Source organism: Phymastichus coffea, unplaced genomic scaffold (genome assembly GCF_024137745.1).
Source record: "Phymastichus coffea isolate CEN01 unplaced genomic scaffold, Cenicafe_Pcof_1.1 PCOF00014, whole genome shotgun sequence".
Lineage (NCBI taxonomy): Eukaryota > Metazoa > Arthropoda > Insecta > Hymenoptera > Eulophidae > Phymastichus > Phymastichus coffea.
In genome coordinates this window covers 5,912,618-5,939,072 of record NW_026706825.1, presented here as the reverse complement: position 1 = coordinate 5,939,072, position 26,455 = coordinate 5,912,618, and the positions used below count along the sequence as shown (strand labels likewise).

At 35.0% G+C, this 26,455-nt stretch overlaps 3 protein-coding genes across 8 annotated transcripts; 1 reads left to right on the top strand and 2 right to left on the bottom strand.

The window, feature by feature from the left end:
• Nucleotides 1-337: 337 nt before the first annotated feature.
• LOC131674449 (uncharacterized) lies at nt 338-17,971 on the bottom strand. Of its 2 annotated transcripts, none has more exons than XR_009302832.1 (4): nt 1,033-1,504; nt 666-737; nt 550-591; nt 338-476 (listed from the first exon to the last, which is right to left on the bottom strand). XR_009302832.1 is itself a non-coding variant. In XM_058953148.1 (4 exons), exons 3-4 carry the CDS (start codon nt 1,542-1,544, stop codon nt 662-664), a joined length of 588 nt encoding a protein of 195 aa, XP_058809131.1. In that variant the 5' UTR covers nt 1,545-1,552; nt 4,276-4,310; nt 17,689-17,971; the 3' UTR covers nt 583-661. The 2 variants fall into 2 exon arrangements, 1 of the variants encoding a protein (XP_058809131.1); XM_058953148.1 differs by lacking the exon at nt 338-476 and adding exons at nt 4,276-4,310; nt 17,689-17,971 and having other exon boundaries at nt 583-737; nt 1,033-1,552.
• LOC131674428 (uncharacterized) lies at nt 7,021-12,292 on the bottom strand. Of its 4 annotated transcripts, none has more exons than XM_058953116.1 (13): nt 12,229-12,292; nt 11,944-12,123; nt 11,747-11,880; nt 10,815-11,022; nt 10,518-10,603; nt 10,314-10,441; nt 9,939-10,218; nt 9,078-9,863; nt 8,767-8,953; nt 8,502-8,696; nt 8,140-8,426; nt 7,730-7,955; nt 7,021-7,656 (listed from the first exon to the last, which is right to left on the bottom strand). In XM_058953116.1, the coding sequence occupies exons 8-12, from the start codon at nt 9,570-9,572 to the stop codon at nt 7,905-7,907; spliced, it is 1,215 nt and encodes a 404-aa protein (XP_058809099.1). In that variant the 5' UTR covers nt 9,573-9,863; nt 9,939-10,218; nt 10,314-10,441; nt 10,518-10,603; nt 10,815-11,022; nt 11,747-11,880; nt 11,944-12,123; nt 12,229-12,292; the 3' UTR covers nt 7,021-7,656; nt 7,730-7,904. The 4 variants fall into 4 exon arrangements, with proteins under 4 accessions (XP_058809099.1, XP_058809120.1, XP_058809111.1 ...); XM_058953137.1 differs by lacking the exon at nt 12,229-12,292 and having other exon boundaries at nt 9,078-9,554; nt 9,631-9,863; nt 11,944-12,083; XM_058953128.1 differs by lacking the exon at nt 12,229-12,292 and having other exon boundaries at nt 10,314-10,369; nt 11,944-12,083.
• On the top strand, nt 12,378-16,750 carry LOC131674419 (uncharacterized). Of its 2 annotated transcripts, XM_058953103.1 has the most exons (6): nt 12,378-12,511; nt 12,740-12,917; nt 12,996-13,199; nt 13,273-13,346; nt 13,630-14,959; nt 15,102-15,311. In XM_058953103.1, exons 2-6 carry the CDS (start codon nt 12,905-12,907, stop codon nt 15,188-15,190), a joined length of 1,710 nt encoding a protein of 569 aa, XP_058809086.1. In that variant the 5' UTR covers nt 12,378-12,511; nt 12,740-12,904; the 3' UTR covers nt 15,191-15,311. The 2 variants fall into 2 exon arrangements, with proteins under 2 accessions (XP_058809086.1, XP_058809077.1); XM_058953094.1 differs by having other exon boundaries at nt 13,630-16,750.
• Nucleotides 17,972-26,455: the final 8,484 nt, after the last annotated feature.

The window sequence follows — 26,455 nt, the reverse complement described above, 5'->3', positions numbered from 1 at the left end:
CTCTGTGAACAAAATTTTAAATATTAATTTTCTAATGAAAAAATAAATTCACTGCATTTGGTTAATAAAATTAACGAATATTGAATATTTACTGATGCAGGCATCGTAAAACACTGTCCCCTTCAAAGTGAGCTGATGCGTTCCTTTCCCTTTCAAGATGACACCACTCAACAGGGATTCATTAACGTCGAGAGCCTCTAGTAAATATCTAGAGATGCAGTCTGACGTTAAGTCCTCCTAAGTGTGCGAAATTTGATACCTATAACAAAGTATTATAATATAATCCTTAAAGATAATATTGATAATTTAGATACTAGAATACTTAACTTACAACGTTATCATAATCCGCAGTGTTGACATCTGCAAAGGATTGAATGTCAGTCATACTTTTGAAGGGTAGACCGGCAGGTCTTCGCAGTTTATCCTTCGATAGCCTGAATCGCGCATCCATTCGCTGCAGTTGTTCTTAGAGCTTGCTACAAATAATAAAATTATGGTAATAATTTATTCAAATACTCTTACGGTAACTGTAATTAAAAAGAAAGTTACGTTTGGTTTTCTTTGATGATGCCGAGGTCTTCTTGTATTTTTCTAAATTAAAATTTACATGAATTTTGAGTCAAGTTAATAATTATAAAAAATATATTATTCACAAATTTTCTTACTCCTGGGTATCCCGAATTTTTTGGAGATCTTTTTGGCTCTCCATGACCTTCTGGACGTTTTGCTGCAATTCCCTGAGAAAATTAAATAATATAATTAGCAAGGTATGACGTTTAAGGATTAACATCATCTAAAATAACGAATTTTTGTGGAATAACCGTTTATAAGGTAAATTGGGGAGGAGGTAACGACGTCTTACGGGGCACAACTGCCCTAGTCATAATTTGGTTTTAAGTCCCGAAATATTTAAACTATTTTATATAAAATGAGAGAGAGTAAACGCATATTAGAGAGACACGACAATAATGATACAATATATTTAAATAATGAAATAAAAAGCTGAGCTGGTATTATTTGATTATAGCTTACCTCAAAATTTCGAGCACTGTTTGTTTGTCCGTCCATTCGTCCGCTGGTTCTGGTCTAGTGACGTTGACGGAGAAAGACGGTTGTCGTGTGAGTGTTGTAAATGGTACTAAGTCGTGGTGTTGTAGCTGTTGTTGATTAATTGCGTGTGTGAAAGAAAGGCTTGTGGATGTAAGTGAGGTGTTGGATTGAGCTGGTTGTGTATTGCGAACGTGTTGAGTGAATGATGTGTTTTTTTGAGTTTGTGCTGGCTGTCTATAAGTGTTTTGAGTGAGAGATATATTTGATGATTGGTGTGAGTGTGAAAGTTTAATTTTTTTGTTGTGGTTAGCAAAGAGTGATTGAGAGTTGACGGGTTTTAGTGTGTACGTAGTGTTCTGTATTTGTGTGGTGTTTAGATTGTGTGTTTGTGCCGTTAAATTGATTCGGTCATTGAGCCCGCCCAAATCTTGTTGAAGAAGCCGCAGAGATTGGGTTGGCTTCAGTGATTCGGTCCCCCTCATCTTCGGGGGCATTGTAACGTCTACGGAAAACATTTGAGGGGACGAGTAAAAAGTATCAATGTGTTCAATAAATAAAATATGAAATGACAAGTAAAAACAAATTAGCATTTATCGTATAATCCCCTTATAAAAAACAGATTCGAAAAAAGTGAAAACAAACTATTTGTGATGTAATTGGTTGAGAGATATTCATGCGAGCATGCATAAACATATCGGTATTTATTATGCATATATGATCAGAGTTTATGTTTTAGAATTTTAAATATGTAAAGAAATAAAACTACGAGATCGAGCGAAGCGCACCTAACATGTGTAGTAGCGAAAAACGCGTAACTTAAAAGTTGGTTGAAAGCGAATTTATAAAAATAAAATAATAAGTTTGATAAATACAAATATTCTACTGATCAAGATTATCGCGTAAAATTTCGCTATATATTAAAGAATCTGCTTAAGATTGCGAGGAAAGAATTGTCGACTCTACATAATAATTCCTTTTAGGTTCCGACGTACAATTATTTGCAGGCCAATAAGGCATCCTAAAGCATTTGCATTTAACACTTTGAAGTGGGACTAAGGAGATATCAGGCGATAACGAATGAACTAAAAAAGTTCCAATTTTCGAAGATACAAATTGACCTACATCGAAAACATTATCAACTTCTTGAAAACATTGAATGCTAAATAACAATTATCATCATCTATTTGAATAATATTTTTTACTATACAAATGCTGGAATCAATCAAACGCACTGTATTATTAGCTTGATCGAGAGACAGCTTAAAATTTTCCGTTTCAAGTTTACCGTACATACGATAATTATAATCATCTAATGACAATGGCGCATGATAAAATTTTCGCCGATGTTGTTTTCTAAAATTAATTTTCCTTTCGTTTGATTTTATCATCTGTTTCTTACGAAGACTTTCAATTCTCCTCCTATAAATATGTGCTAGATGAAGATGCGGTTTGCGACAAGCTTTACGAAATACATCATGTTATTTTCGTTAGGAAAAGCTGAGCATGAATCAAGAGACCCGAAATTTTTATAGTCTTGGTGTAAATGTAGAAGACCATGAGTGACGTACGATAAGAACTCTAAACCAAAGATTTCTTCAGCTCTAACGACGTAGATTTTAATAAATTCTTCAGCGTATGCAAGAAGATTTTCAGAAGAACCTGGACACAAAAAAATTCGTATAGAACAGCTCAGAAGTAGAAAATGTAAATAAACGACAGTTTCGATTAAATCTGAAAAAACTACGGGGCCAGTATATATAAGTACTTGTCGGAACTCGGTAGCCTTGAATTTACTATAATTTGTTATATCTACGGGTTTTCGTGAAAATTCCTCAGGACAATATTTTTTTATTAAAACTAGTCTTTTGTTCACTTGTGAGATTGCGATTTTACTCATTTTTGAACTTTGAGAGAATTTACCATCTATAATAGCTTCTAAAAATTTTTTTGTTACTCCCATGGCGACTAGATGCATATAATCGAAAACAACGTGTGATACGAATTGGAATGGTAGCCTGTCGAGAGCCCCCACTCCCTCCTTATGATACTCACCATCAACTTTGGAAATGTACTCTTCGTTTGTACGAGGAGGATGATTTACTCCTCGAAAAACCATTACAGAGCTTTAGCGAATAAATTGACCTTGTACCTAGCATTTTGAACAAGGTACCCGAAAGTTGTGACCCATATGTCCAATAATAAAGACTCGGGCAGGAGCATCCGCAATAAAACATCACAATTTTATAGGAATTATTCTACCATTGAAGTGAACGCCATCGTTTGCTAATATAGAAAGAAGATCATCAACGAAACGCTCCATCATTTTTACAGGATCAGTAGGTTTCTTAAAACCCTTCCATATGCTAGCGAGCTCCGGTTTGCTACCAACTATATTAGCAATCCGAATACAAATAGGCCATATCCTGACTGAAGAAGATTTGTGTAAGGAAGCTTCATCTGTACTGAAATCAAGTTCTAAAATTTCCGGAACATTTTGAGGAGAAATTGATTGGAGGGTCGTTAAAATTGCATTTTCAACGCCAAAATGAAGATATTCACCTCCAGCAATATTCGTAATGGAGGCTTTATCGTGGGGAGTACGCAAAATTGTACGTGGATCCTTGTGCAAACTAGCAAGGCAAGAGTGTGAACGTATCACATTCATCACAGCTTTTATTTGAATCTGGTTCATATCGGTATCTACAAATGCATCTCCTAGGCGTTTTTCAAAATTTTGCAAACTGTCATCTTTGTTTGAAGATATTGACGATTCTAAAGAGGAAGATGATGAATCTACATGATCAGCATTTGATTCATCTCCATCAGATACATTATTATCTCTTACAATCACTGTATGGTTTTCATCACCAATATCAAAACTGTTGCAGTCTAAATCATCATGATTGTCTGCTGGTTGATTTATAAGAGGATTTACGTCAGCCTGTTCGGAATCTAATTCTTCCTGCATTAACGCACGTTTAGGCGATTTAAAAATCTTACGCTTTAATTGTTGACGATATTGCAGAGAGTAATCTTCAAAATTTTTACGCGTTATTATATTATTTATTTGAGACATTTTTATTAAAATCAATTTAACTCGGAGGATAAATTATTATAATACAGTAACTACTATTTACCAGTTTTATATACTTTTCTTTCTAAATGTTTAGTGTAAATAAATTTCAGAGCTATATGTTACCAGTATAATATATATGAATGCGTTACTTTATAAATACTCGCCTTCCGATCGAGCTGCAAATCTATAAAAGAAATAAAAAACTAATCTTAGTTCATAATTTTTACCACCAACAGTAGTGGAAGATTCATAAATAAGTTTATTAAAAAAAATACCGACTTCACATTTATTTGGGATTACTGGAAAGTGGAGACGCGGAATCGAGAGAGAGAGACAAAGATAAAGTAGTTTAACTATTAATTATGGTAATTAATAAAAACAAATAAAAAGATTGGCGTTTTGTGCGTTCTTCTAGATAATGTCTTTTTAAAATTCACAAATAATGTAGACTATTCATATTGAATGATTGCTTAAAAAATTATTATTATAGATTTAACATGTTCATAAATCTTAAAAATATTTTGAAATGGGAAAGTCGTTCTTAAATTGAATTTAAACAAATTCAATATATACTCAAAATGAAAAAATACTTCATTTATACCTGTAAGTTATGATTAAAATGAAAAAAAGAAGTTTCCATGATCAAAAAAGTTGCGCATGCGTGTATTTAACTTTTCACACCCAAAATAACATTAATAATGTTTTTTTCTTTTTTCTCCATGCACCGTAATCATTCAATCACCTTATAACTTATTCCGTTTAAATTACTTTGCCAATTGCAGAAATTACTACTAAATCTTATTTTAATTTTTATAATAATTTTTATAATAACTATATTCACGCATGCGTATTTGCATATCGGCGTCTCAGCTAGAGATCCACTGCTATCTATAGTAAAGTAGAGTAGGCCCCGGTCCCATAGCTACGTATGAATGCGGACGGATACGGACGCGAATCGCAACTCTAGTAACATCACTAAAAACATCTAGTTCGATTATTTAGTACCAACACTACCGGTAGTGAGCAAAAGTAACTGTTGTTTAAAACTGTAGCGCCGAACGTACCACATTTAATGTAACGCCTATCTAACCTTATACATTATTGCAGTCTATAAGATGGCAAATGATAGAGAATTGATAGACTTTCAACTACAATTAGTGGAATTAAGCCTTAATTTTATGGAAGTACTGGAATATATGAGAATAAGAAGCAAATATATATAAATGATATGTATTAATCATCCCAAAAGCTTTTTTCACATTAGCATACTCATCAATAAGCAATATTCATGAGAATTTGAAAAGTAAATTGTAGACCTGACATTTGAACATTAAATGTGGTACGTTCGGCGCTACAGTTTTAAACAACAGTTACTTTTGCTCACTACCGGTAGTGTTGGTACTAAATAATCGAACTAGATATTTTTAGTGATGTCACTAGAGTTGCGATTCTCGTCCTTATCCGTCCGCATTCATACGTAGCTATGGGACCGGGGTCGTATATATTGAATTTCTTTAAAATTGACCGATCATAGTTATAACGGTCTTGTTTATTGCAGGGCATTTACTCAATTGTGCATTCCAGTGTCAAAAATTTTAGCCAACTTGATTCTACCAATAAACTTTAAGCGGGTAGTGGTAGTAATTTGTTTATTAACAGGATTTCTTTACGAAGATGTTAAAATCGTTCTGTGAACGTCCTTAGCTGCTGTATAACCTGACTTGCTTTTTTTATAGCTAAATACAAGTTTAAAAATCTATTATTGACGATCCAGAAAATCTCATCATACAGCCATCCATCCCATCAGATATGTTACCAATTAAAAATTTTTATTTAATTAAACATAAAAAAACTTGTTGCTTTGTGAATGTTTTCTTTTGTTTGCAGGCATAAAATCCCAAGGAGAATGCTTATTATCAACAATTTATACAGATGATTATCAAGAAACATACATCAGAGATTGTGTCACATACAAAGAGTACACAGTGGCTTGCAGCAAATTGTTAATTCAATATAAAGCACCCATATTTACTTTTTCACCATGATTGTAAAATTGCAATAGATATTACAGAATACATTGGACCAGTTGTATGTACCATTGGTGATTTAATAAAATAATGAACAGCAAAACTATATACAAAAAGTAAACATGGTTTTATAAGCTCGTGCCTTCCATACTAACATATTCAATACTAGCATTGCAAATAACAGTAGTAATATTGGTTGTGAATATGAAGATGAATCATCAGATTTGGTTGCTATTATGAAATCTAAACCACAATCCACGATAAAAAAGTAACTTACAATGATCATAAAGTTATTGCAGCTAATATTACTTATGAGATCCTGTCACTAGAGAGATACCATAATATTTGATCGTTATAATTATTTAGCTACAATAACTTTATCAGCATTCTAAGTCACTTTTTTGTCGTCCCTGTTGAAAAAATTCAGTAGGATTTCCAACTGAAATTTTCAGCTGAATTTCTAGCTGGATTTCACTGGATTTCCACCTGAATTTGACTGGATTTACAGTTGAATTTTCAACTGAATGTAGGTGGATTTTTTATTTCTAAAAATTTAGTAGGATTTCCAACTGAATTTTCCAACTGGATTTCTAGCTAGATTACACTGGATTTCTACTTGAAATCATTGGATTTACAGTTGAATTTTCAACTGAATGTAGGTGGATTTTTAACGCTGTTGAAAAAATTCAGAAAGATTTCCAACTGGATTTCTCGCTGGATTTATCGGTGCAAATACTGCACTGAATGGATTTTGAAAAAAAGTTAGAAATGCAATTAGTCATATTGTTTTCATTTTATTTTAATAAATAAATAAAGTTTTTATTTTAAGTTAATAAATATTGGTTAAATTAATAAATATTACACTCATAAAGTACTTCATTTGTTTAATTTCTAGTTCGCAAAGTCATAAGTATATTTTATAAATATACTACATAATGGTAACGTGTACGCCTTTTAAACATATTGAAAATACTTTTCAAAGATAATTCTGTATTTTTATGATCACATTAATATCACACATGAACGAGTCATACATTAGTCTTGAAGTATCATTAAACTATTTTTCGATTTGTAATTTAGAGAGGAATATACCTTTTTTAATAATATTTTGAATAATTGTAGTTGAATAAAAAGAAAAAAAGAATTCGCATTATATTATTTTTCTATTAGAAAAATAATCTTGACAACGGTCAAGTGATTAAAATAATGAGTAGCCACATAGATGATTATTTTACATTATAAAAAACATTTGGAATATAAATATCGACTGTGAATAGACTAAAGAGGAACAACTATTACTAAAAGAAAAAAAAATGTTAAAGTACGATTTGTACTTAAATCTAATAATAACTTCTTGCATACATTACTGCACGTTGACTTTTTTGCGCATACTCTGAATGCAAGCATTGATTTCTTCCGTCAAGTAAGAATTTCTTTCAATTGATAATTCTTTCATAGATGGTTTTGCTTGGCCTCTTTTCTTTTTAAAATATAAAAGACATCCTGCGCAAGGAATTATTTATAAATAAATATATATATAATGAGGAACGGTTGGAATGATAATATATGTACGTACTGTCTAAAATATCGAGTTCAAATGAATCAAAAGGCTTTCTACAGTTTTTTTTGTTTGGTGTAACCTTCGTTGAGTGAGCTTTGATACATTTTCTTGCACGATCTTCCTCAGAAGGGTACATGTGTCGAAAAATCATTTTCAAAAAGTATTTTGCTTCTTTTCTTATGTATTTTTCTCAATTCTCTAAGGGAATTTTGAGTTGATCAGTTATTTTAAATACTTTTATCTGTAACAGATCAATAAATATACATTATAGATATTTTATTTATATTTCAAAAATTATTTACTATTACTTTTTTGTCAAAGAGAAATCATAAGTTCAAGCACGTGCATAAATAATTGAATATTAAATAAATTAATTAAATAAGTCAATTTAATAGGTTAATTAATATAGGACATTACATAATTACCTTGTATCCATCTTCATCGATGATTGTATTTTTGTGTCCAAAATTCTTGAAACGTGAATCAATTGACGGTAAAGAACTTGCTCCTGTGTTGTTTGATTTATTATCTTCAAAATCATGGTTACTTTTTGCTTTTTCATTAGACTGGGGCATCTTGTGTGTAAATAATTTCTTGGAACTAGAATTTCCTGCTGCTAGTGTTAGAAATTCGGTTTCACTAAAACCGATATGCTGAGGTTTCTTTAATGGTAAGTCAAACGAGTTTTCATCATCAGAATCAAAAATTATCCCTGCAAATAACAGAAAATTTCATTACAACGATTATTTGACAATGTTTTTACTTGTTTATTGATTATTATACTTGCTTTTTCTGGGATTCTGTGACTTGAACAAAATAGGGCTGTTCTTTGGTGATACTGTTACTGATTCATTGTTGTCTTGTAGACTTTCCAACACATTTGAATTTAAAGGTGCAGATGAGTCTTCGATAGGTTTATAATTGTGCTGGTTCTTTATTTCAGCATTACTTTTTTTGGTTACATTGCCGCTAATTGTTGCGGCTTTCGTAAAAACATTTTCAGATTTTATTGAGGAGTACAAATTAATTAATATTTATAAAATTACACTAACTTGATTTTGGAGTTGAACTAAAGTGATTAAGCGTATACAAATTTCTTGGAGCAATTTTATTTTCAGCATTGCTACGTCCTTTAATTCCTACGTTTACTAAACTTGGCGAATAATTTAATTCATCATGTGCATATATAGGTTTCATAGGAGGCGTCTTTTCTAATTGATTGCTACCGTGTCGAATGCTCTGCAAAATTTAATTTATTTACTATCTTTATATAAATACTGATATATAATTACAATATAATTACAAAATACAATACAAAAATAAGAAAATTATTAAAATTAATAATTAAAATGTTATCTTTTACCTCTTTTGACATAAGTATTTCATTCTGGCTTTCAATACGAGTATTGGCAAAATTACTTGCATTTTCATCGACTTTCAAGCTTTTCAATAAAGATAATTCTTTCTTCAAAACTTTACATGACTCTTCACATTGAAGTAATTGAAATTGTAATTTTTCATTAATTATTTTGTATTTTTCAGTTTTCTTTTTTTCAATGATAAGATTCTCCTTATGCCTAAGGCACACTTTTTCCATAGCATCTCGCTCAACAGTCGTAATTTTCACAATTTCTTTTAAAGACAAAATTTGCTCATTATAAAAAGGAGAATTTTCTTGTACTATTTCGATCTTTATATCATCTACAATGATATTGTTGTTACTTTTTATATCTGTTTCTTGCACTTCTTGTTGATGTAGATCTATTTCCATGTCTGCACTTGTTTCCATAAATTTTCTCATTTTAAAGTTGAAAATTTTTGCATCTAAATTGGTTCTTTGCTGCAGCATTACAAACATCACAAAATAACATAATATCAATACATTTTTTTACTGTTTTTTTAAATAACGTGCTCACTTTTTGATCCAAGATATCTTCTTGCAATTTTTTGTTGTGTTCTTTAACTCTTTTTTTCGTTTCTTTATCTTCAGCGTTGATTTTTTTCTGTTTATCAATTTTTTCAATTGACACGTTTGTGGCATGATCTTTTTGTAGATATTCATCTATAACTGAAGTATTTATGCGTGGAAAATTTCCTCTTTTGGCCTTGAAATTATATAATTCTTCATCCTCTTCTAAAGAATTTAAGACTGTGAATATAAAAAAATTAAATGTAGTCATAAACTTAGTCTCATTTGATTTTAATACAACCATAGGAACCTCACCTGCTAAGCCCCCTATTTATACAGGTACTAAATTTTTAACACCCTTCTCATCAACCAGTTTGCACTCATATACTTTCTGCTTTTCATAATCATTACAGTCGCAAGGACGTTTGTCTTGGAAATCAACAACATCCGATATTTTTACAACTGTAATCTTCTTATTATTAAAAACCAATCTGACTTTTACGTGCGTTGGTTCAGTCACAGAACAATAAGTACGTTCAGATGCACAACTCATCTTTGTAGCATATTTATACCACAGATAGAAGATTCAAGTTTTCTGAAATTTATAAATAGAAAATTTGTCCATTCATTAATAAATATTTAAAAATGAAATATTTTCCAGAAATCACAAAACAAAAAGTCAAAGTATACCTGAGCAAGTGTAAGCGAAGGAACAGCATAAAATTCATTAATCGCCGACCATGCAACTGAGATGGAAAAACAGTTAACCCAGTGTTGAATAATTTATTAAGTGAACCGATGAAGGTGCTGAGATTGAACTGAAAAAAAATAAAAATAAAGTACTTTTATTCAAACTTTTGTAAATGCGCTAGTGTAAATACATCTCTCACTCACTCTCTCTCTTTTGTGGCGCATCGGAGTCCTCAGGTACCCACAGCCATTCTCATCTCTCTCTCTCTCACATGAAGTATTCCAAGAAGCTGTGTTAAAAGAAAAAAGTTGAATTTTCTTAGATATCTATGATATTATCTTAGTGCTATAATACTATTAATCGTGATATGATTTAAACTTTGGTGTTGCTAATTTCTAAATACAAATGTTTTTAATACACTAGCATCTAATACAGCTGTAAATTAAGGCTTCAAAAGCTATTCGATTGATTGAAAAAAACCATTAAACTTATATACTTACAATGTAAAGACTGTTCTTCTTCAACGACTTTCTTTCAACAAATTAACGTTGAAAAAGATGAAATAGCTACGTTGGTTACTAATACCAGTGAAATTTATGGCTTCACTCCCATCAGTGCACCACTAGAATACTGCTGCTGCTCGCCACTGCCTGCATGTCTACACTCTACAGCTACACTGACAATACTCACTACTGCAGTGCTGCCAAACTGTGTCAGAAAAAGAGGGCGCTCATCAACATGCGTGGGAATTCTGAGAATTCAGCTTTGTCTAATAAAATTTGGCGCGTAAAGCATGTATAGTCAGTATATAGGTTCAGTCGCCGACATTCATTTTTGCCTGTGGACAGAATCCACGGAATCAATTGCAGATTCCGCCGACGGTCGATTCTGTCCACTGACAGAATCGACCGTTGGAAAAGGTTCAAGCAACGAGTATAATCGCCTATCTTCGTTGATACAAGTATTAACGAACAGTGTTTGTTGTTTTATATTATTCATTCAAGACAACCGTGGACGACCAATAACAATCTATGAACTGCGCAGTAAGTATTATTATTGAGAAATGACAATTATTATTTGTCTGGATGTAACAAACAAAAAAATTCCAATCATACCATCAACATGCAGTAGCATTTATCAAGTTATATCGGAAACAGCTCTGAAAATCTAAGTTTTTTTCATTTTGAAAATCATTTTATAATTCCTCATGCTGCCTGTACACTCCTCTATGCTATGTCAAACAAAATTATGCTTCTACAACGATAATTGCAATAACAAAATTACATTACATATAAAGCAAAATATTAAGTAATATTTCATTTCTAAATAGTTAACCTGTACATTATAGTTCATTCTTTTATAGGATGAGAGAAAACAAAAGTACTAATGCATTACCATATGAATTAGACATGCATTTGAGTGTACGATATACCTTAAACAATTGCCTCATCTCCCATCAGAATTTAGTGCAAAGGTGGTGAAAGATTTTGTTTTGATTCCGTTGATCCTCTGTTTTTGGAGCTCCTACTTGGCTAATCTTCCGTACTGCTTGCATTAGCTACATAACTGTAAAAATTTTAATTAAAATGATTTTGCTTGACATTGAAGGTAGAATTATCATTAACTTACTTTATTTTAATTTATTTCTGTTACATATCAACGCCTTCGTCCAATTTTATCAGTAATGAATTCTTCAATACTGGGCACGCTTTGTTTATATGTATCAGTTGCTGGCTGTAGTTTATGTATTGTACAGGTTGATTCACTTAGCACGGATCAGGTATGCTTGGCATTTTTATTTTATAGCTTCTGCTTCAATGAATGCACTTTTGAATAATTTTTATTATATACATGTGCCCAGGTTGCAGGAACATAAGGAAAATAAGAATTTAAAAAATACACAGAGCATGCTACCTTTAATTGTAATGGATTAAGTATGTTCTGAGTTTACTTCTCAAATACGGCCCATCTGTTGGCTGCGTTAAAAAAATAAAATCATACTTAAATAAATACTTATCTGAATTAATTTTGCAGCTGCTCTTAATTAAATTAATTGTTATGGTCAAATTTTATTTTGGACAACACGAACAGGTGTTATTTTGAAGCAAAGTTAACAGCTGTCTTCTGTTATGAGTACTGCTGCGGACTCATGGAGCTGACTGCATGACATTCAACGAATAGAAGTTAGATCTTGAAAGTAAGCAAGCACATACAACAAAATACTTAAGACAGCTCAACATTTTTGTCTTAATTAGCACCTTACGTATATGAAATTGCATAAAAAAATAGTAATTTTTTCAATTGACATACTGAATTATAGATATAATTGTTGTTATAATTTTAGAAGCTTAGGTCTTATACATTTTCACCAATCTTTTGACAATCATTTATTAATTAAAAAAATTGTTTATCGATATTTTTGTAGTGTAACCTTTTTGGTGTCAAGTAAGGGGATTAAGCTATTGTAAATCCACTATTTCCCAAAAAACTTTTTCAATGAAAAATTGAGCCAACAAGTGAAAAAGCAAGTACTGCAGATTGTACCATATTGACTTTGAGAAGAGCTAAGCTCGCATTAACACCAACATCTATGAATTGTTCAAGTAATAATATAAGCACATTTTTAAATTTATTATGCTGTTATCAATAATTGTATTGAGATGTGGTATTATTCTTTGTAGTTTCAAGTGAATCTAGTGTCATAAATAATATTGGCTATGATCATATGGCTGAAAGTAGTATTGGTGATGCTACAGCTAATGTACGTAGGTATACTGAGTCTATATACTATGACGATTCCGAAGATGACAGCATTGGCACAGGGGATGTTACCCACTTTATACGTGATTGGCGGCAATCGTCAATATCACTGTATACTGATAGTGGTATTCCTCAATGTTTTATATTGCGCTTAAAGCAGCTTATAACCCATTTCTAAGTACACTATTTCATTTTTAGATAACGTAGAACATAGTATTGGAAATGAGCCAGTCGATATAAACACATCTAACATGGGATCATATATCCACAAGGTAATTAGAAAATAAATTATTATTTTTATATTTTCTCCTAATAATTCAATTGAATGATTAATAAAATCACCTCCTAAATCTCATTCAATTTATAAAATCACTAAAATTTTTATTTTTATAAATTATAAAATTTTAATATGGCAGATTAGTGCAATAGATGTATTATATATATATTATAAATTATGTTTAGAAAATTAATATTAATGTATTACAATGATAAAGTGATAGATATATAAAAGAGTGATAATTATCATTTCAATAAATTAAAACATCTTATTTGCAGGATTATTCGTCTTCTGAGAATATTGAAGATCAGTTATTCGATTATACCGATACAGACGAAGACGAAGAAGATTATGAAGATTATCACCTATATAATCAAGAAGAACAAGAAAGCGTTAATCAGTTTGAAAAATTAACAGACTTTTTAACAAAAGATGAATCGAATGAAACAATTGATTCACATTTGGTTGTAAATGTAACAGAAATAATCATAGCTGTTATAGTATTTAGCAAAACCTATTCTCTTCCTCATAGTGGAGTTGCCGATCTGTTTAAAATGATCAATTCATTTTTAGATAAGCCTGCACTGCCAGAAACGCGTTATAAAATCGACAAGCTATTTTATCCAAAAACAGGACAAGAATATCATTCAGTCTGCCCTATTTGCAAGTGTTATGTAGGTGTTTTTAATCATAATATACAAACATTGTATTGTGATGTATGTCAAAAAAATATTAACTTGAGAGATCCATCCTACAGAGATTTTTTTGTAAACATCGATCCCAAAAATGATATAAAGTATCTTATAGAAAATAATGCAGATTATTACTCTAGAATCATCGCTGAAAATAATCAAGCAAACACTGTTATGGAAGACATTCATCATGGAAAAAAATATCAACAATTCGTAGCATCGCTTGTGCCAGAACATAAGAAATCTTACGTTAGTGTGACTTTCAATAGTGATGGATCACCATTGTTTAAAAGCTCAAAATTTTCGGTATGGCCGATTCAGATAATGATAAACGAAGTTCCACTGCGTGTTCGAACCAAAAATACAATTGTTTGTTCTATTTGGTTTGGCCATGATAAGCCAAAAATGACCTATTTTTTACAACCATTTGTTCGTAAAATGAATGATTTAGCAAGAAATGGAATAGAATGCAAACTTAATGGAGAAACAAAAAAACTCTACGTGTATTGCATATGTTCTTGTGACGACTCAGTCGCACGTGCCCCAATGCAGGGCATTTCTTTATTTAACGGTTTTTATGGTTGTTCATGGTGCTTGCATCCGGGTATACGAGTTTTACATAAAACTGGATTTGCTACAAAATATCCACTGTTAGATGAAGTTCCTAAACTCAGAACTACTCATACAAAATATCCACTGTTAGATAAAGTTCCTAAACTCAGAACTACTCATGAAACTTTTGAGAATATGCAAGCTGCCTTAACTTCTAGAAAACCAGTCTACGGTATTAAAAATGCAACACCTTTAATTTATCTAAATAGATATGATGTTATTCATGGTTTTGTGCCTGACTCTCTGCATTGCATCGACAAAGGAATTGGGCCTCAGTTTTGTGATTATTGGTTTCATTCAACTGGTAAGCCTTATTCTTTTGCAAAACATTACATTGATGCTATCGATGAGTGTATAAAAAGTTTAAAAGTACCTACACAAATAGCACGTTTGTCTCGGAAATTCTGGAAAGCATCGGAGTGGTCTAACTTTATTTTATTTTATAGTGTACCAGTATTGTCTAACATTATCCCAGGCTTTGAAAAATATATACAACATTGGTCGTTACTCGTCGAAGGTTATCATTTGTTACTGAAAACCAAAGTTAGCTTAACAGATATTGGAATAGCACACAAGTTGTTCAAAAGGTTCATTTGTTTAACACAACTGCTTTACGGAGAGGATGCTATGAGCTACAACGTACACCAGCTCTGGCATGTTACCCAAAGTACAGCACATTGGGGACCGTTATTCGCGCATTGGGGTTACGGTTTCGAGTCCGGAAACGGTAGAATAATTCAAACAGTTCATGCTGCAAAAGGCGTAATAAATCAAATTTGCAGAAGTTTTTGTTTAAATCAAAGTATTCTGATATTAGAAAAACATCTTGCGCAAAAAGAATATTCATCTATCAGGAATTATATAAACTATTTACAAAATAAAGACGATGTTCAGAAAACAAAAATCGGAAGACAAAGTAGATATTTTGGAAACCCAAAAAATGTAAAACAGGAATATTTAACGCTTTTAAATAGACGAAAAAATGAATTACAAGCTTTTAATAAAATGGTTAAAAATGGATGTGTATTCAAAGCAAGTGAAAATTATAGGTCTGATAATAGATTTGCAATTTTAACTGATAACACTTTCATTAAAATAGAAAAATTCTTAGTTGATACAGTAACTCAAAAAGAATGGACTATTTACAAAAAATTATTCGTTGGAAACTCAGCAATTACTGAAGAATTACATTCGATGAAGAAAATTCACTACACAGAGCAATATCCTGAATTTACTGAAACTGACAATATTGAAAGAATATGCGTCCACATTAATATTACCAACAATGAATATATTTTACCTTTGCCGAATATGTATTCAAAATAGAATGTAATACTTCGATTTTAAACTAAATGTATTTTTAATCATAAATTTAGGCTGTATACTCTGCATGTTGCTAAAATTTATTTGTTTTTTAGCTTATCTTCGAAAATTTTCAAATATTTCATATTTCTATGTATATAGATAATATGTATTATTGTTTAAAATATTGACGATTAATTATATTTATAATACGTATTCATAACCATTTTAAATCCATCTATGAAAGACTTATCAATTGAAAGAAATTCTTACTTGACGGAAGAAATCAATGCTTGCATTCAGAGTATGCGCAAAAAAGTCAACGTGCAGTAATGCATGCAAGAAGTTATTATTAGATTTAAGTACAAATCGTACTTTAACATTTTTTTTTCTTTTAGTAATAGTTGTTCCTCTTTAGTCTATTCACAGTCGATATTTATATTCCAAATGTTTTTTATAATGTAAAATAATCATCTATGTGGCTACTCATTATTTTAATCACTTGACCGTTGTCAAGATTATTTTTCTAATAGAAAAATAATATAATGCGAATTCTTTTTTTCTTTTTATTCAACTACAATTATTCAAAATATTGTTAAAAAAGGTATATTCCTCTCTAAATTACAAATCGAAAAATAGTTTAATGATACTTCAAGACTAATGTATGATTCGTTCATGTGTGATATTAATGTGATCATAAAAATACAGAATTATCTTTGAAAAGTATTTTTAATATGTTTAAAAGGCGTACACGTTACCATTATGTAGTATATTTATAAAATATACTTATGACTTTGCGAACTAGAAATTAAACAAATGAAGTTACTTTATGAGTGTAATATTTATTAATTTAACCAATATTTATTAACTTAAAATAAAAACTTTATTTATTTATTAAAATAAAATGAAAACAATATGACTAATTGCATTTCTAACTTTTTTTCAAAATCCATTCAGTGCAGTATTTGCACCTATAAATCCAGCGAGAAATCCAGTTGGAAATCTTTCTGAATTTTTTCAACAGCGTTAAAAATCCACCTACATTCAGTTGAAAATTCAACTGTAAATCCAGTGATTTCAAGTAGAAATCCAGTGTAATCCAGCTAGAAATCCAGTTGGAAAATTCAGTTGGAAATCCTACTGAATTTTTAGAAATAAAAAATCCACCTACATTCAGTTGAAAATTCAACTGTAAATCCAGTCAAATTCAGGTGGAAATCCAGTGAAATCCAGCTAGAAATTCAGCTGGAAATTTCAGTTGGAAATCCTACTGGATTTTTTCAACAGGGGTGGATTGTAGTTTGTTTTTGGTACTAACACCAGCACCTGGTAATTCGTTGTCATAATCACAACTAAAATTGCTACTATTATTTATAATGACAGTCTTAAGTGTGCTAGTATTCAATGCACAAGTTTGCAAAACTATATTTAATTTTTCTTCACTATATTATTACTATATTATAATTTTTCAATACTATATTAGCATGCATTTCAATATATTGCCCTTGTCATTTATAGTTGTGATTAGCCTTAGTTGTCCATTTAATCATAAAAAATTTTAATTACTAAAACACAATTTTATTTTTTATCTTATTTTACTTCTTTAATAATTTATATAAATACTGATTATGCATCATTATTGATTGTATTACAGTCATCACAATTCAATAAATTAGCTTATTAATCAGTAGAATTTCAAAAAAATTGTTAATAATTTTTATTTTTACTTACTTTTATCTTAACTGCGACTCTCCACCACAAGGAACACTTTCACAATTAATTGTTACAATAATAGTACACTAACAATCACAATTATTTATGATTAAATCGTTCAATAGGAATCACACTGACTGGTAAAGAATGTGAAACTTTTTAAAAGAACGTTTTTCAAAAATATCGTTGTTAACCGATAACGATCGAATATATGGTACGTGTATGTATGGACATTCAAATATATATTTTGTACACAAAAATAAAATTATTACAAAGAAATAAAAAAACAGGAACATATACACTCCCGCCCAATAATCTTTGCCCACCTAAGAACAAAACGACTATAACTTTGAAACTCCATATCTCGGCTGGAAATACACCTACAGAGCTCTGCGGGGGCTCATTTGAAAGGGTTTTTCGAGCACTTTTTAATGGTGTATATTAAAATCATGCTTAGATATTTCCCTTGCAGATAGGACGGCGAATATCAAAACAAAAATTACGAAATTTTTGCTTTTTCTTTAACCGCTTGCCATTTCGAGAACAAAATCGTAGAAAAATTCTAAACATAGCATTTTTTAGCTCTTTTTCTGCACTATCCAAAACACTCATTCAAAAATAATTTTCGTCTAAATTCAGCGATTATATGAGCATTTCATTCAAAAACAGCATCTATATTCATTGCTCTGTATCTCGGAAAATTCGAATTGTAGAAAAAAATTTTCTTGGAAGAAAATGCTCTATTTTGTAAGTAGAATACGTGAACGAAATTTCATAATCATATGAAAACATTTTTTTTTCAGTCGTAATATCAAGTAGTCTAATTTTTTCAATATTTCACTTTGGAATAATAAAACAGATCATTTATACTCGAAGCTATTCTATTAATTGTAGACAAATTATAATTGTATGCAAATCTCGATCAACGAAAAATCTAAGTAGAAAAATTAATCTAATCTACCAAAACTGACATAACTAATGATTAGTGAAAAAAATTTTTTTTAATGTTGTTCTAATCTTATAAAAAATTGTTTACCATAGTAACATATTATTGAAGTATGGCACCGAGAGATTTTAGTAAACGTTATCAAGTTATTGGATTTCACATAAATGGTAAAAGCAATCGTTTCCGCGGTCTACCAGAGCGCTTCTTGTCTTCAACACTGCCGCTACTTTTAAATTTATTTACATTGTAGTCTACGGTTCGACGAGGAATATTGAGAATACTAGCAATCTGACGATTGCTTTTACCATTTATGTGAAATCCAATAACTTGATAACGTTTACTAAAATCTTTCGGTGCCATACTTCAATAATATGTTACTATGGTAAACAATTTTTTAGAAGATTAGAACAACATTTAAAAAAAATTTTTTTCACTAATCATTAGTTATGTCAGTTTTGGTAGATTAGATTAATTTTTCTACTTAGATTTTTCGTTGATCGAGATTTGCATACAATTATAATTTGTCTACAATTAATAGAATAGCTTCGAGTATAAATGATCTGTTTTATTATTCCAAAGTGAAATATTGAAAAAATTAGACTACTTGATATTACGACTGAAAAAAAAATGTTTTCATATGATTATGAAATTTCGTTCACGTATTCTACTTACAAAATAGAGCATTTTCTTCCAAGAAAATTTTTTTCTACAATTCGAATTTTCCGAGATACAGAGCAATGAATATAGATGCTGTTTTTGAATGAAATGCTCATATAATCGCTGAATTTAGACGAAAATTATTTTTGAATGAGTGTTTTGGATAGTGCAGAAAAAGAGCTAAAAAATGTTTAGAATTTTTCTACGATTTTTTTTCTCGAAATGGCAAGCGGTTAAAGAAAAAGCAAAAATTTCGTAATTTTTGTTTTGATATTCGCCGTCCTATCTGCAAGGGAAATATCTAAGCATGATTTTAATATACACCATTAAAAAGTGCTCGAAAAACCCTTTTAAATGAGCCCCCGCAGAGCTCTGTAGGTGTATTTCCAGCCGAGATATGGAGTTTCAAAGTTATAGTCGTTTTGTTCTTAGGTGGGCAAAGATTATTGGGCGGGAGTGTATTTAATATATTTCTATTATCAAATACTTTATTAATTTTATTAAAAATACATTAATATGAAAAAATAATCAATGCACGTAATGATACCTTTCGAATTTATTTTTTCACGTGACCGCAGAATGACAGCATTCTGACGGCACGGCGTGCGGTATTTGGGACTTGCATTATGCGCGCATTCTGACGGCACGGCGTGACGAGCACGCGCGTGCAAAACCGTGCTGGCACGCTGTTATCTGGGTATAGTGCCGGCACTGTGTTATTTGGGCAGATATCACAGCGTACCGGCACGGTTTGGCACGCGCGTGCTCATCATGGCGTGCCGTCAGAATGCAGGCATAATGCTGTCACGAAACGCTGCACGCCGTGCCTTCAAAATGCTGTTATTTTGCCGCCCCGCGAAATATAATTTCAAATGAAAGCATATTGCACGCACTATGAAAGCACGGCATGCATTGAATTAAAATAAAATAAATTTATATTATTTTGTATTTGAAATGCAATAAACATTTTTAGTAGTAATTTTTGATATTTTTTATTTATTTATACAATAAATTTTAATTATACATATCTTACAATTTATATACATGCGCATGATCCAGATCGTCTTTTGTTAATATCGGTTATTCAATTTGCAAAGTCCACCTTTGTATTGTGTGTGTTGCAGCGAAATTCTGATTCGTTCTCTTCAATAGTGCCTGCTAGTGAAATAATTAATAGAAAATAAAGATATTTCAAGGTGAGTTCACTTTTATTTAATATAATTATTATTTATTTAATATCAGATAAGATCTCATTTATGTTTTTATAAGAGTTTCCTATATAAATACTATTCGCTATGGGACGACAAAGGGAGGGGGAACATCAAACTAGCATAGCGCGCCGGGTGGCTAAAAGATACAACAGAGTTGGCTATACTTTAACGTTGAAAATTGCATTGTAAGATATAAACAAAATGAGCCATTACACTTGTTGTGTTTATAATTGTCGTAACAACGGTAGATATGGTCCGTACAAATTTTATAAGTTTCCAAAGTCAGTGCATAAAGTTAGTCGAACAGAGCAATGGATTGATGCGGTGAGAAAAATAAAGTAAGTGACATAACCCTACTTTGAAAGCAGACCACAGACGCTTACTTTCGTCAGCTATCGTTGTAGTAAATCTCATTGACAATTATTATTTCAAATTCTAGCGGATCATCTTGGACCCCAAGAAATCGAGATGCAATATGTAATGCCTATTCTATTAATAATGCAAAGGCAGAAGAGGAATTAAGCCCAAGCTACATTCCAACAATATTTACCTATACATATAAATCAACCATTATAAATCAACCAACTGCTATCAACAGGTGTGTGTGTGTGTGTATGTGTGTGTGTGTGTGTGTGTGTGTGTGTGTGTGTGTGTGTGTGTGTGTGTGTGTGTGTGTGTGTGTTTTTTTTTATTAAAGAGAGTTGGAGAATGCTTTATGCACGTAACGGCCTTCCGGCTCGTCCTGTGTGGGAATCCCTAAGCATGGTATACCCACTAAACTCCCATCTCTCTATGTCCTGCCTGTATCCCCCGCGGGAACCGCCGCTAGGCATTACTTCGCGGGGGGGCTTCTGCTATATTAGCCTTGTCTTCTTCATTACCTTTCGGCTGTGTCGTTTTCTTCGATCTTCATCGTCTTCGGCTATGTTAGCCTCGTCTTCTTCTTACGGCATCGATTTACACGTCTTCTTCCAACGGCATCGTCCGGTCGTCTTCTTCTATCGGCATCGTCCGGTCATCCTCTGGACAGACTCCACCTCGACACCTACGTTCCTCTGCATCGGGTGAGGGAGTCTGGGCTCAACCCAATGTCCTTTACTCTCCCGCAAAGGCAGGGGAGCCCTTAGGATAGGCTGGCGCCTTGTTATCCTATGGACATAGGTGACCCCAGATCCTACGTTCCTCTGCATCGGATGGGGTGACCGCGCTCTACCAACTACTCTGTGGTAGTTTAGGAGCGCTTTTTAGTCCCATAGTCTGGCACCTCGCTCTATCTATGCATGATAGACCTGTCGCGTCTTCTCTCTTCCTCCTTTCTTACTTCAGTGAGCCGGTTTACCACTGACGTGGCAAAGGTCACTACCGTTTCCCATCCCTCTGGCGAGCCGAGCAGGCAAGCTCCGAGCCCTTCGGGACTCATTGGATCATTCCACTCCGTGCGGAAATGCATCCGTTCTTCAGCGAAGCGGGGACACACAAATAGGACATGTTCTACGTCCTCGTCAGTGCCTGGACAGGCTGGGCATTCGGCACTCGCATAGACACCGATGCGTTGGAGATAACTGCGGAAGCAGCCATGACCGGTGAGCACCTGTGTCAGTTGGAAGGTGAGGTGTCCGTGGCGCCTGCCTGTCCACTTGTCAATGTTCGGGATGATGCGATGAGTCCAGCGACCTTTCACTGCGTTGTCCCATTTTCTCTGCCATTCTCGCATTAAATTTTGCGTCCACCGTTTGCTCTGGACATGTCTATCAGCATTGTTCTCTTCGTTACGACCTTCTTCACGGTATATTTCTGCTCTGTCGCATGCTAGTAGATCGATAGGCGCTATTCCAGCGATTACCGAGACTGCAATGTCCGATACAGTTCGGTATGCACGGGCAACTCGTAGCGCTGCTGCTCTGCAGGCTCTTCGACACGTCCCTCCGTAGCTTGCATTATTTCTTAGCGCATCTGCCCATATAGGAGCTCCGTAGAGAATTACCGAGCTTACGACCGACGATAGGAGGGTTCTGCGTGGTTGCTTTGGCCCCCCGGCGTTTGGCATGATACCTGCCAACGCCCTAGCAACGTTAGTGGCTTTGACACCTGTTTTCGAGAGGTGTTCCTTAAACGATAGCCGCGCATCTAGTATAACTCCCAGGTACCTCACCGTGTCAGTCGACTGTACTCGCTTATTTTCCACCGTGAATGTGGCATACTTCCGAGCTTTCGTGCGGGAGATGAGCACCGCTTCCTTCTTTTCCGCAGCGAGACTGAGCCCATGCTCTTTTAGCCATCGGGCCACCACCTCGATGGAGGCGTTTCCTATATATTCTATTTCCTCAACGCTCTTTGCCGTGACCACTAGTGCTACATCATCGGCAAAAGCTATTATCTCTGTTCCCCTTGGGAACTGCTGTCTTATTAGACCGTCATATAGGACGTCCCATAGCAAGGGGCCAAGCACCGATCCCTGCGGCACTCCTCCCGTGATGTTGTATGAGTGTGTGCCATCGTCGGTGTTATAGTGCAGGATTCGGTTGCTTAAGTAGCTCGATAGGGCTCTACGCAAATACAGCGGCACCCTCAGTCCTTCCATGGCTGTCATAATGATGTCCCATCTTGCCGAGTTGAACGCATTTCGGATGTCTAATGCGATCACAGCGCACATGCGTCTTGCGCTCCGTCCTCCGCTAATGGCATCTTTAGCCAGGTCCACAACTCGACCAATAGCGTCTAAGGTTGAACGGCCTTTTCTGAAGCCGAACTGGTTTCCAGACAGGTCCCCCGCTTCGGCTATAACTGCCTCCAATCTGGCATGGATTACTCTTTCCAGCAGTTTTCCTATAATGTCCAACATGCACAGTGGTCTGTAGGACGAAGGCTGCTCGGGAGGCTTATTTCCCTTGGATAGCAGGACCAGTCTTTGCAGCTTCTACGAGTTTGGGAAATGTCCTTCTCGCAGGCACGCACTAAATGTATCGCGAATTATTTCCGGGGCATTCAGTGCTGCCGTCTTGATCGCAATTCCCGGTATCCCATCCGGCCCTGGCGCTTTCCGGGTTCGAATTTTCTTCGCGGCTACTATCAGTTCTGTTTGGGTTACTTCTGTAAACTCAGTTTCATCGCCTCTTTCCATTAGGCCTGTTTGTTCTGGTCTCTCCCGATGTCTTGGGAACAGATGTCGCACTACTCTGTCGAGGAATAATGGGCAAGATGGTGGTGCGCCACTCCTGGGCTTGATCTTGCGCATGACCGTTTTATACGGCCGGCCCCAGGGGTCCTTATCTACTTCCTCGCAGAAGTCTCGCCAGCACTGTCTCTTAGCTGCTTTGATGGTGACCTTGAGCAGTGATCGCAGCTCCTCATATTTTTCGGTCAGAGCCTGGAAGTTGGGCTTGTTCCGTGCTCTTTGATGGCGCCTTCTGGCTGTGAGACATTTATGTCTCAGGCTTGCGATGTCCTCGTTCCACCAATATACCGGTAGTCGACCTCTTGCGTTATTTTTTGCTGCCATGGATGCATCACATGCAGTTTTCAGAGCACGTGTGAGACCCTGCGCCTTTTCCTCCGCGGTTCCGGACACTGATGTTCCTTCGAGGGAGTAGAGAAATGACTCTCTGTCGAAGGTATTTGGTGCCCATCTCCTCTTGTTTTCCGTTGTCCTGATGCATACCGCTGGTTTGGTCAACTGGAGCCGGTACGTTATGGCTTGATGGTCACTGCCCGTGTACCGATCGCTGACTCTCCAGTTGAGCTCCTCCGTCAATAGTTTGGCATCTATGAAGGTAACATCCACTATGGACGATTTCCCCGCCTTGGAATAGGTCGGGATCGTTCCTCTATTGGCTACCTCGAGCTCCAATACTCCAAACGCCTCTAGAAGTGCATGCCCGCGAGCATTTGTTTTCGCGCTTCCCCAGTTTACGGCCCATGCATTAAAATCGTCTGCGATGACTACCGGTAGGCGTGATGTCATTGCGCTGGTAACAATGTCATCCAAGGATTTCTTAAACTCGCTTATCTCTTCGCTAGGTGGGAGATAGCAACTATATATACGCATGCCAGCCACTTCTATCCACGTAAAGTTTAAGGTTGGATCGATCATTCTTGCCGATACGTGTAGGTGTCCGCATACCCAGACAGCCGCCCTACCAGTCGCATCTTTCACCCAGTTCGGCTCATCGAGATCACGGTACTTTTCGCTAACTATGACGATGTCGGCCCTTTCCTCCCTTACCAACTGGTGCAGCAGGTCTTGAGCCGCTGCACAGTGGTTGAGGTTGATTTGGAGTACTTTAGTCATTTTTAGCGTGAGGTCCCTCCGTCTTTGCTTCCGTGCAGTCCGCTGCCTTATGCCCCTCCTTTCTGCACCTGAAACACTGCTTGGAGCGGTCTTCATCGCTTTTGCAGTCCTTTGCGATGTGACCATTCTCCAGGCACCGGTAGCATCTTTGTGTCGGTGTGAAAGGCTGAACTCTACAATTCACCCATCCTATTCTCAGCTTCCCGTTTTCAAGTAGCTTTCTGGCCGCTGCTACCGGGAGCTGGATATGTGCCGCTTGTGTGCCGTTGTACAGTCCTCTAATTTTTATGCTGCTACTCGCAGCTGCCTCTGGTCCGATAACTGCAGCTACAGCTTCTATCACTTCCTCAGGTGTGGTTGTCTCATCCATGTCTTTGATCCTGAGGGTTTCCTTATCGGTCATCAGGTGGACTTCTGCAGACTTCTGTAGGATAGCCAGAACTGTCTCTTCGATATTTGGAGATGCCGTCCCTGGTTTCCCCAGTTCAAGGAGTAACTCTCCTGCTCTGGTGCGTCGTATTCGCGTAACTCGTTCTCCTATCTCCTTCATGTTTGGTGCTGCCTTGACCTTTCTCAGAATGTCGGCATACGACGTCCCGTCCAGTGCCTTGATCTTAATGGCTTCTGGGCGAGGTTTTCTTCGACTGGTCTTTCGGTGTTCTGACTCCGTGATTTTTCCTCTTCTTCTATCGTCATTATGCTGTTCCGTAGTCTTCTTCTTTTTTGTGGCTCTTCTTTTGGCTTCTGTCCACTCTTCTGTTCCGGGTTTCGACGCCCTTATTTCTTGCTCGGTTGTTTCTGCTTCGTCGGCCGGTGTCTTCTTCCCTTTCCTCGGCTTTTTGACCACTGGCGACTCTATTGGCGAATTTGGGTCCCGCTTTTTTCGCTTTTTCTCTGGTTTGGGGGACGTTTGCGTCTCTTCATCTTTTGCCGTTTTGTCGGCATTTTCCTTCGTACCACCTGCAGACCGTAGCTTTGCGTACTCATCAATAGTACTGTTTGCCCTTCTGGCCATGGTCTTTAATTCAGCGTGGAGGTTCTTTTTCTCCAGTATGAACTGCACCAGCTGTTTGACCTTCTTTTCTAAGCTCTTGAAGCATTTATCAGCTTCAAGTGCTTGCTCCTCCATATCTTCTCTCTCATTTGGTTTAGTTATATTGCTCATTTTGTTCCCACGAGTACCTAGGGAACTATCGGTCCGCTCCGGCAGAGCCCCGGTTGCCGGAGTAAGGCTAATTACGAGGGAGTTTCGCCAGGTGCTCCCAAGGCTCCGTTTGAGACTCTCTGTTACCCCCGAGAGCCAACAAGGCTACATCGGCACGGGTCGCTTCACACCTTCAGCTTGGGGGTCCGTTACCCTGAACGGGGACCCTTTAACAAGGTGCTATCATCCGGGCCAGATGAGCCTTGGTTTTTTAACGAGGTTGATACTCCTCCCCCTCCTCCTTCCCTGCATCTTGAGTAGCAGGGTCCCGGGCTTGGGACCGGCGGTGGCGGAGTTGTGTGTGTGTGTGTGTGTGTGTATATTTCAATCATTTGATTACAGTTGAAAAGTTGACATTTTATTTCAGAAACAAGCGGTATACGAATCGTATTATTAAAAAAAGGATGTTAGAATTACATAAAAATCCTTCTTGAAAATGTACAAAACAGGCTACGAAGAAAGAAGTATCAAATTTGGAT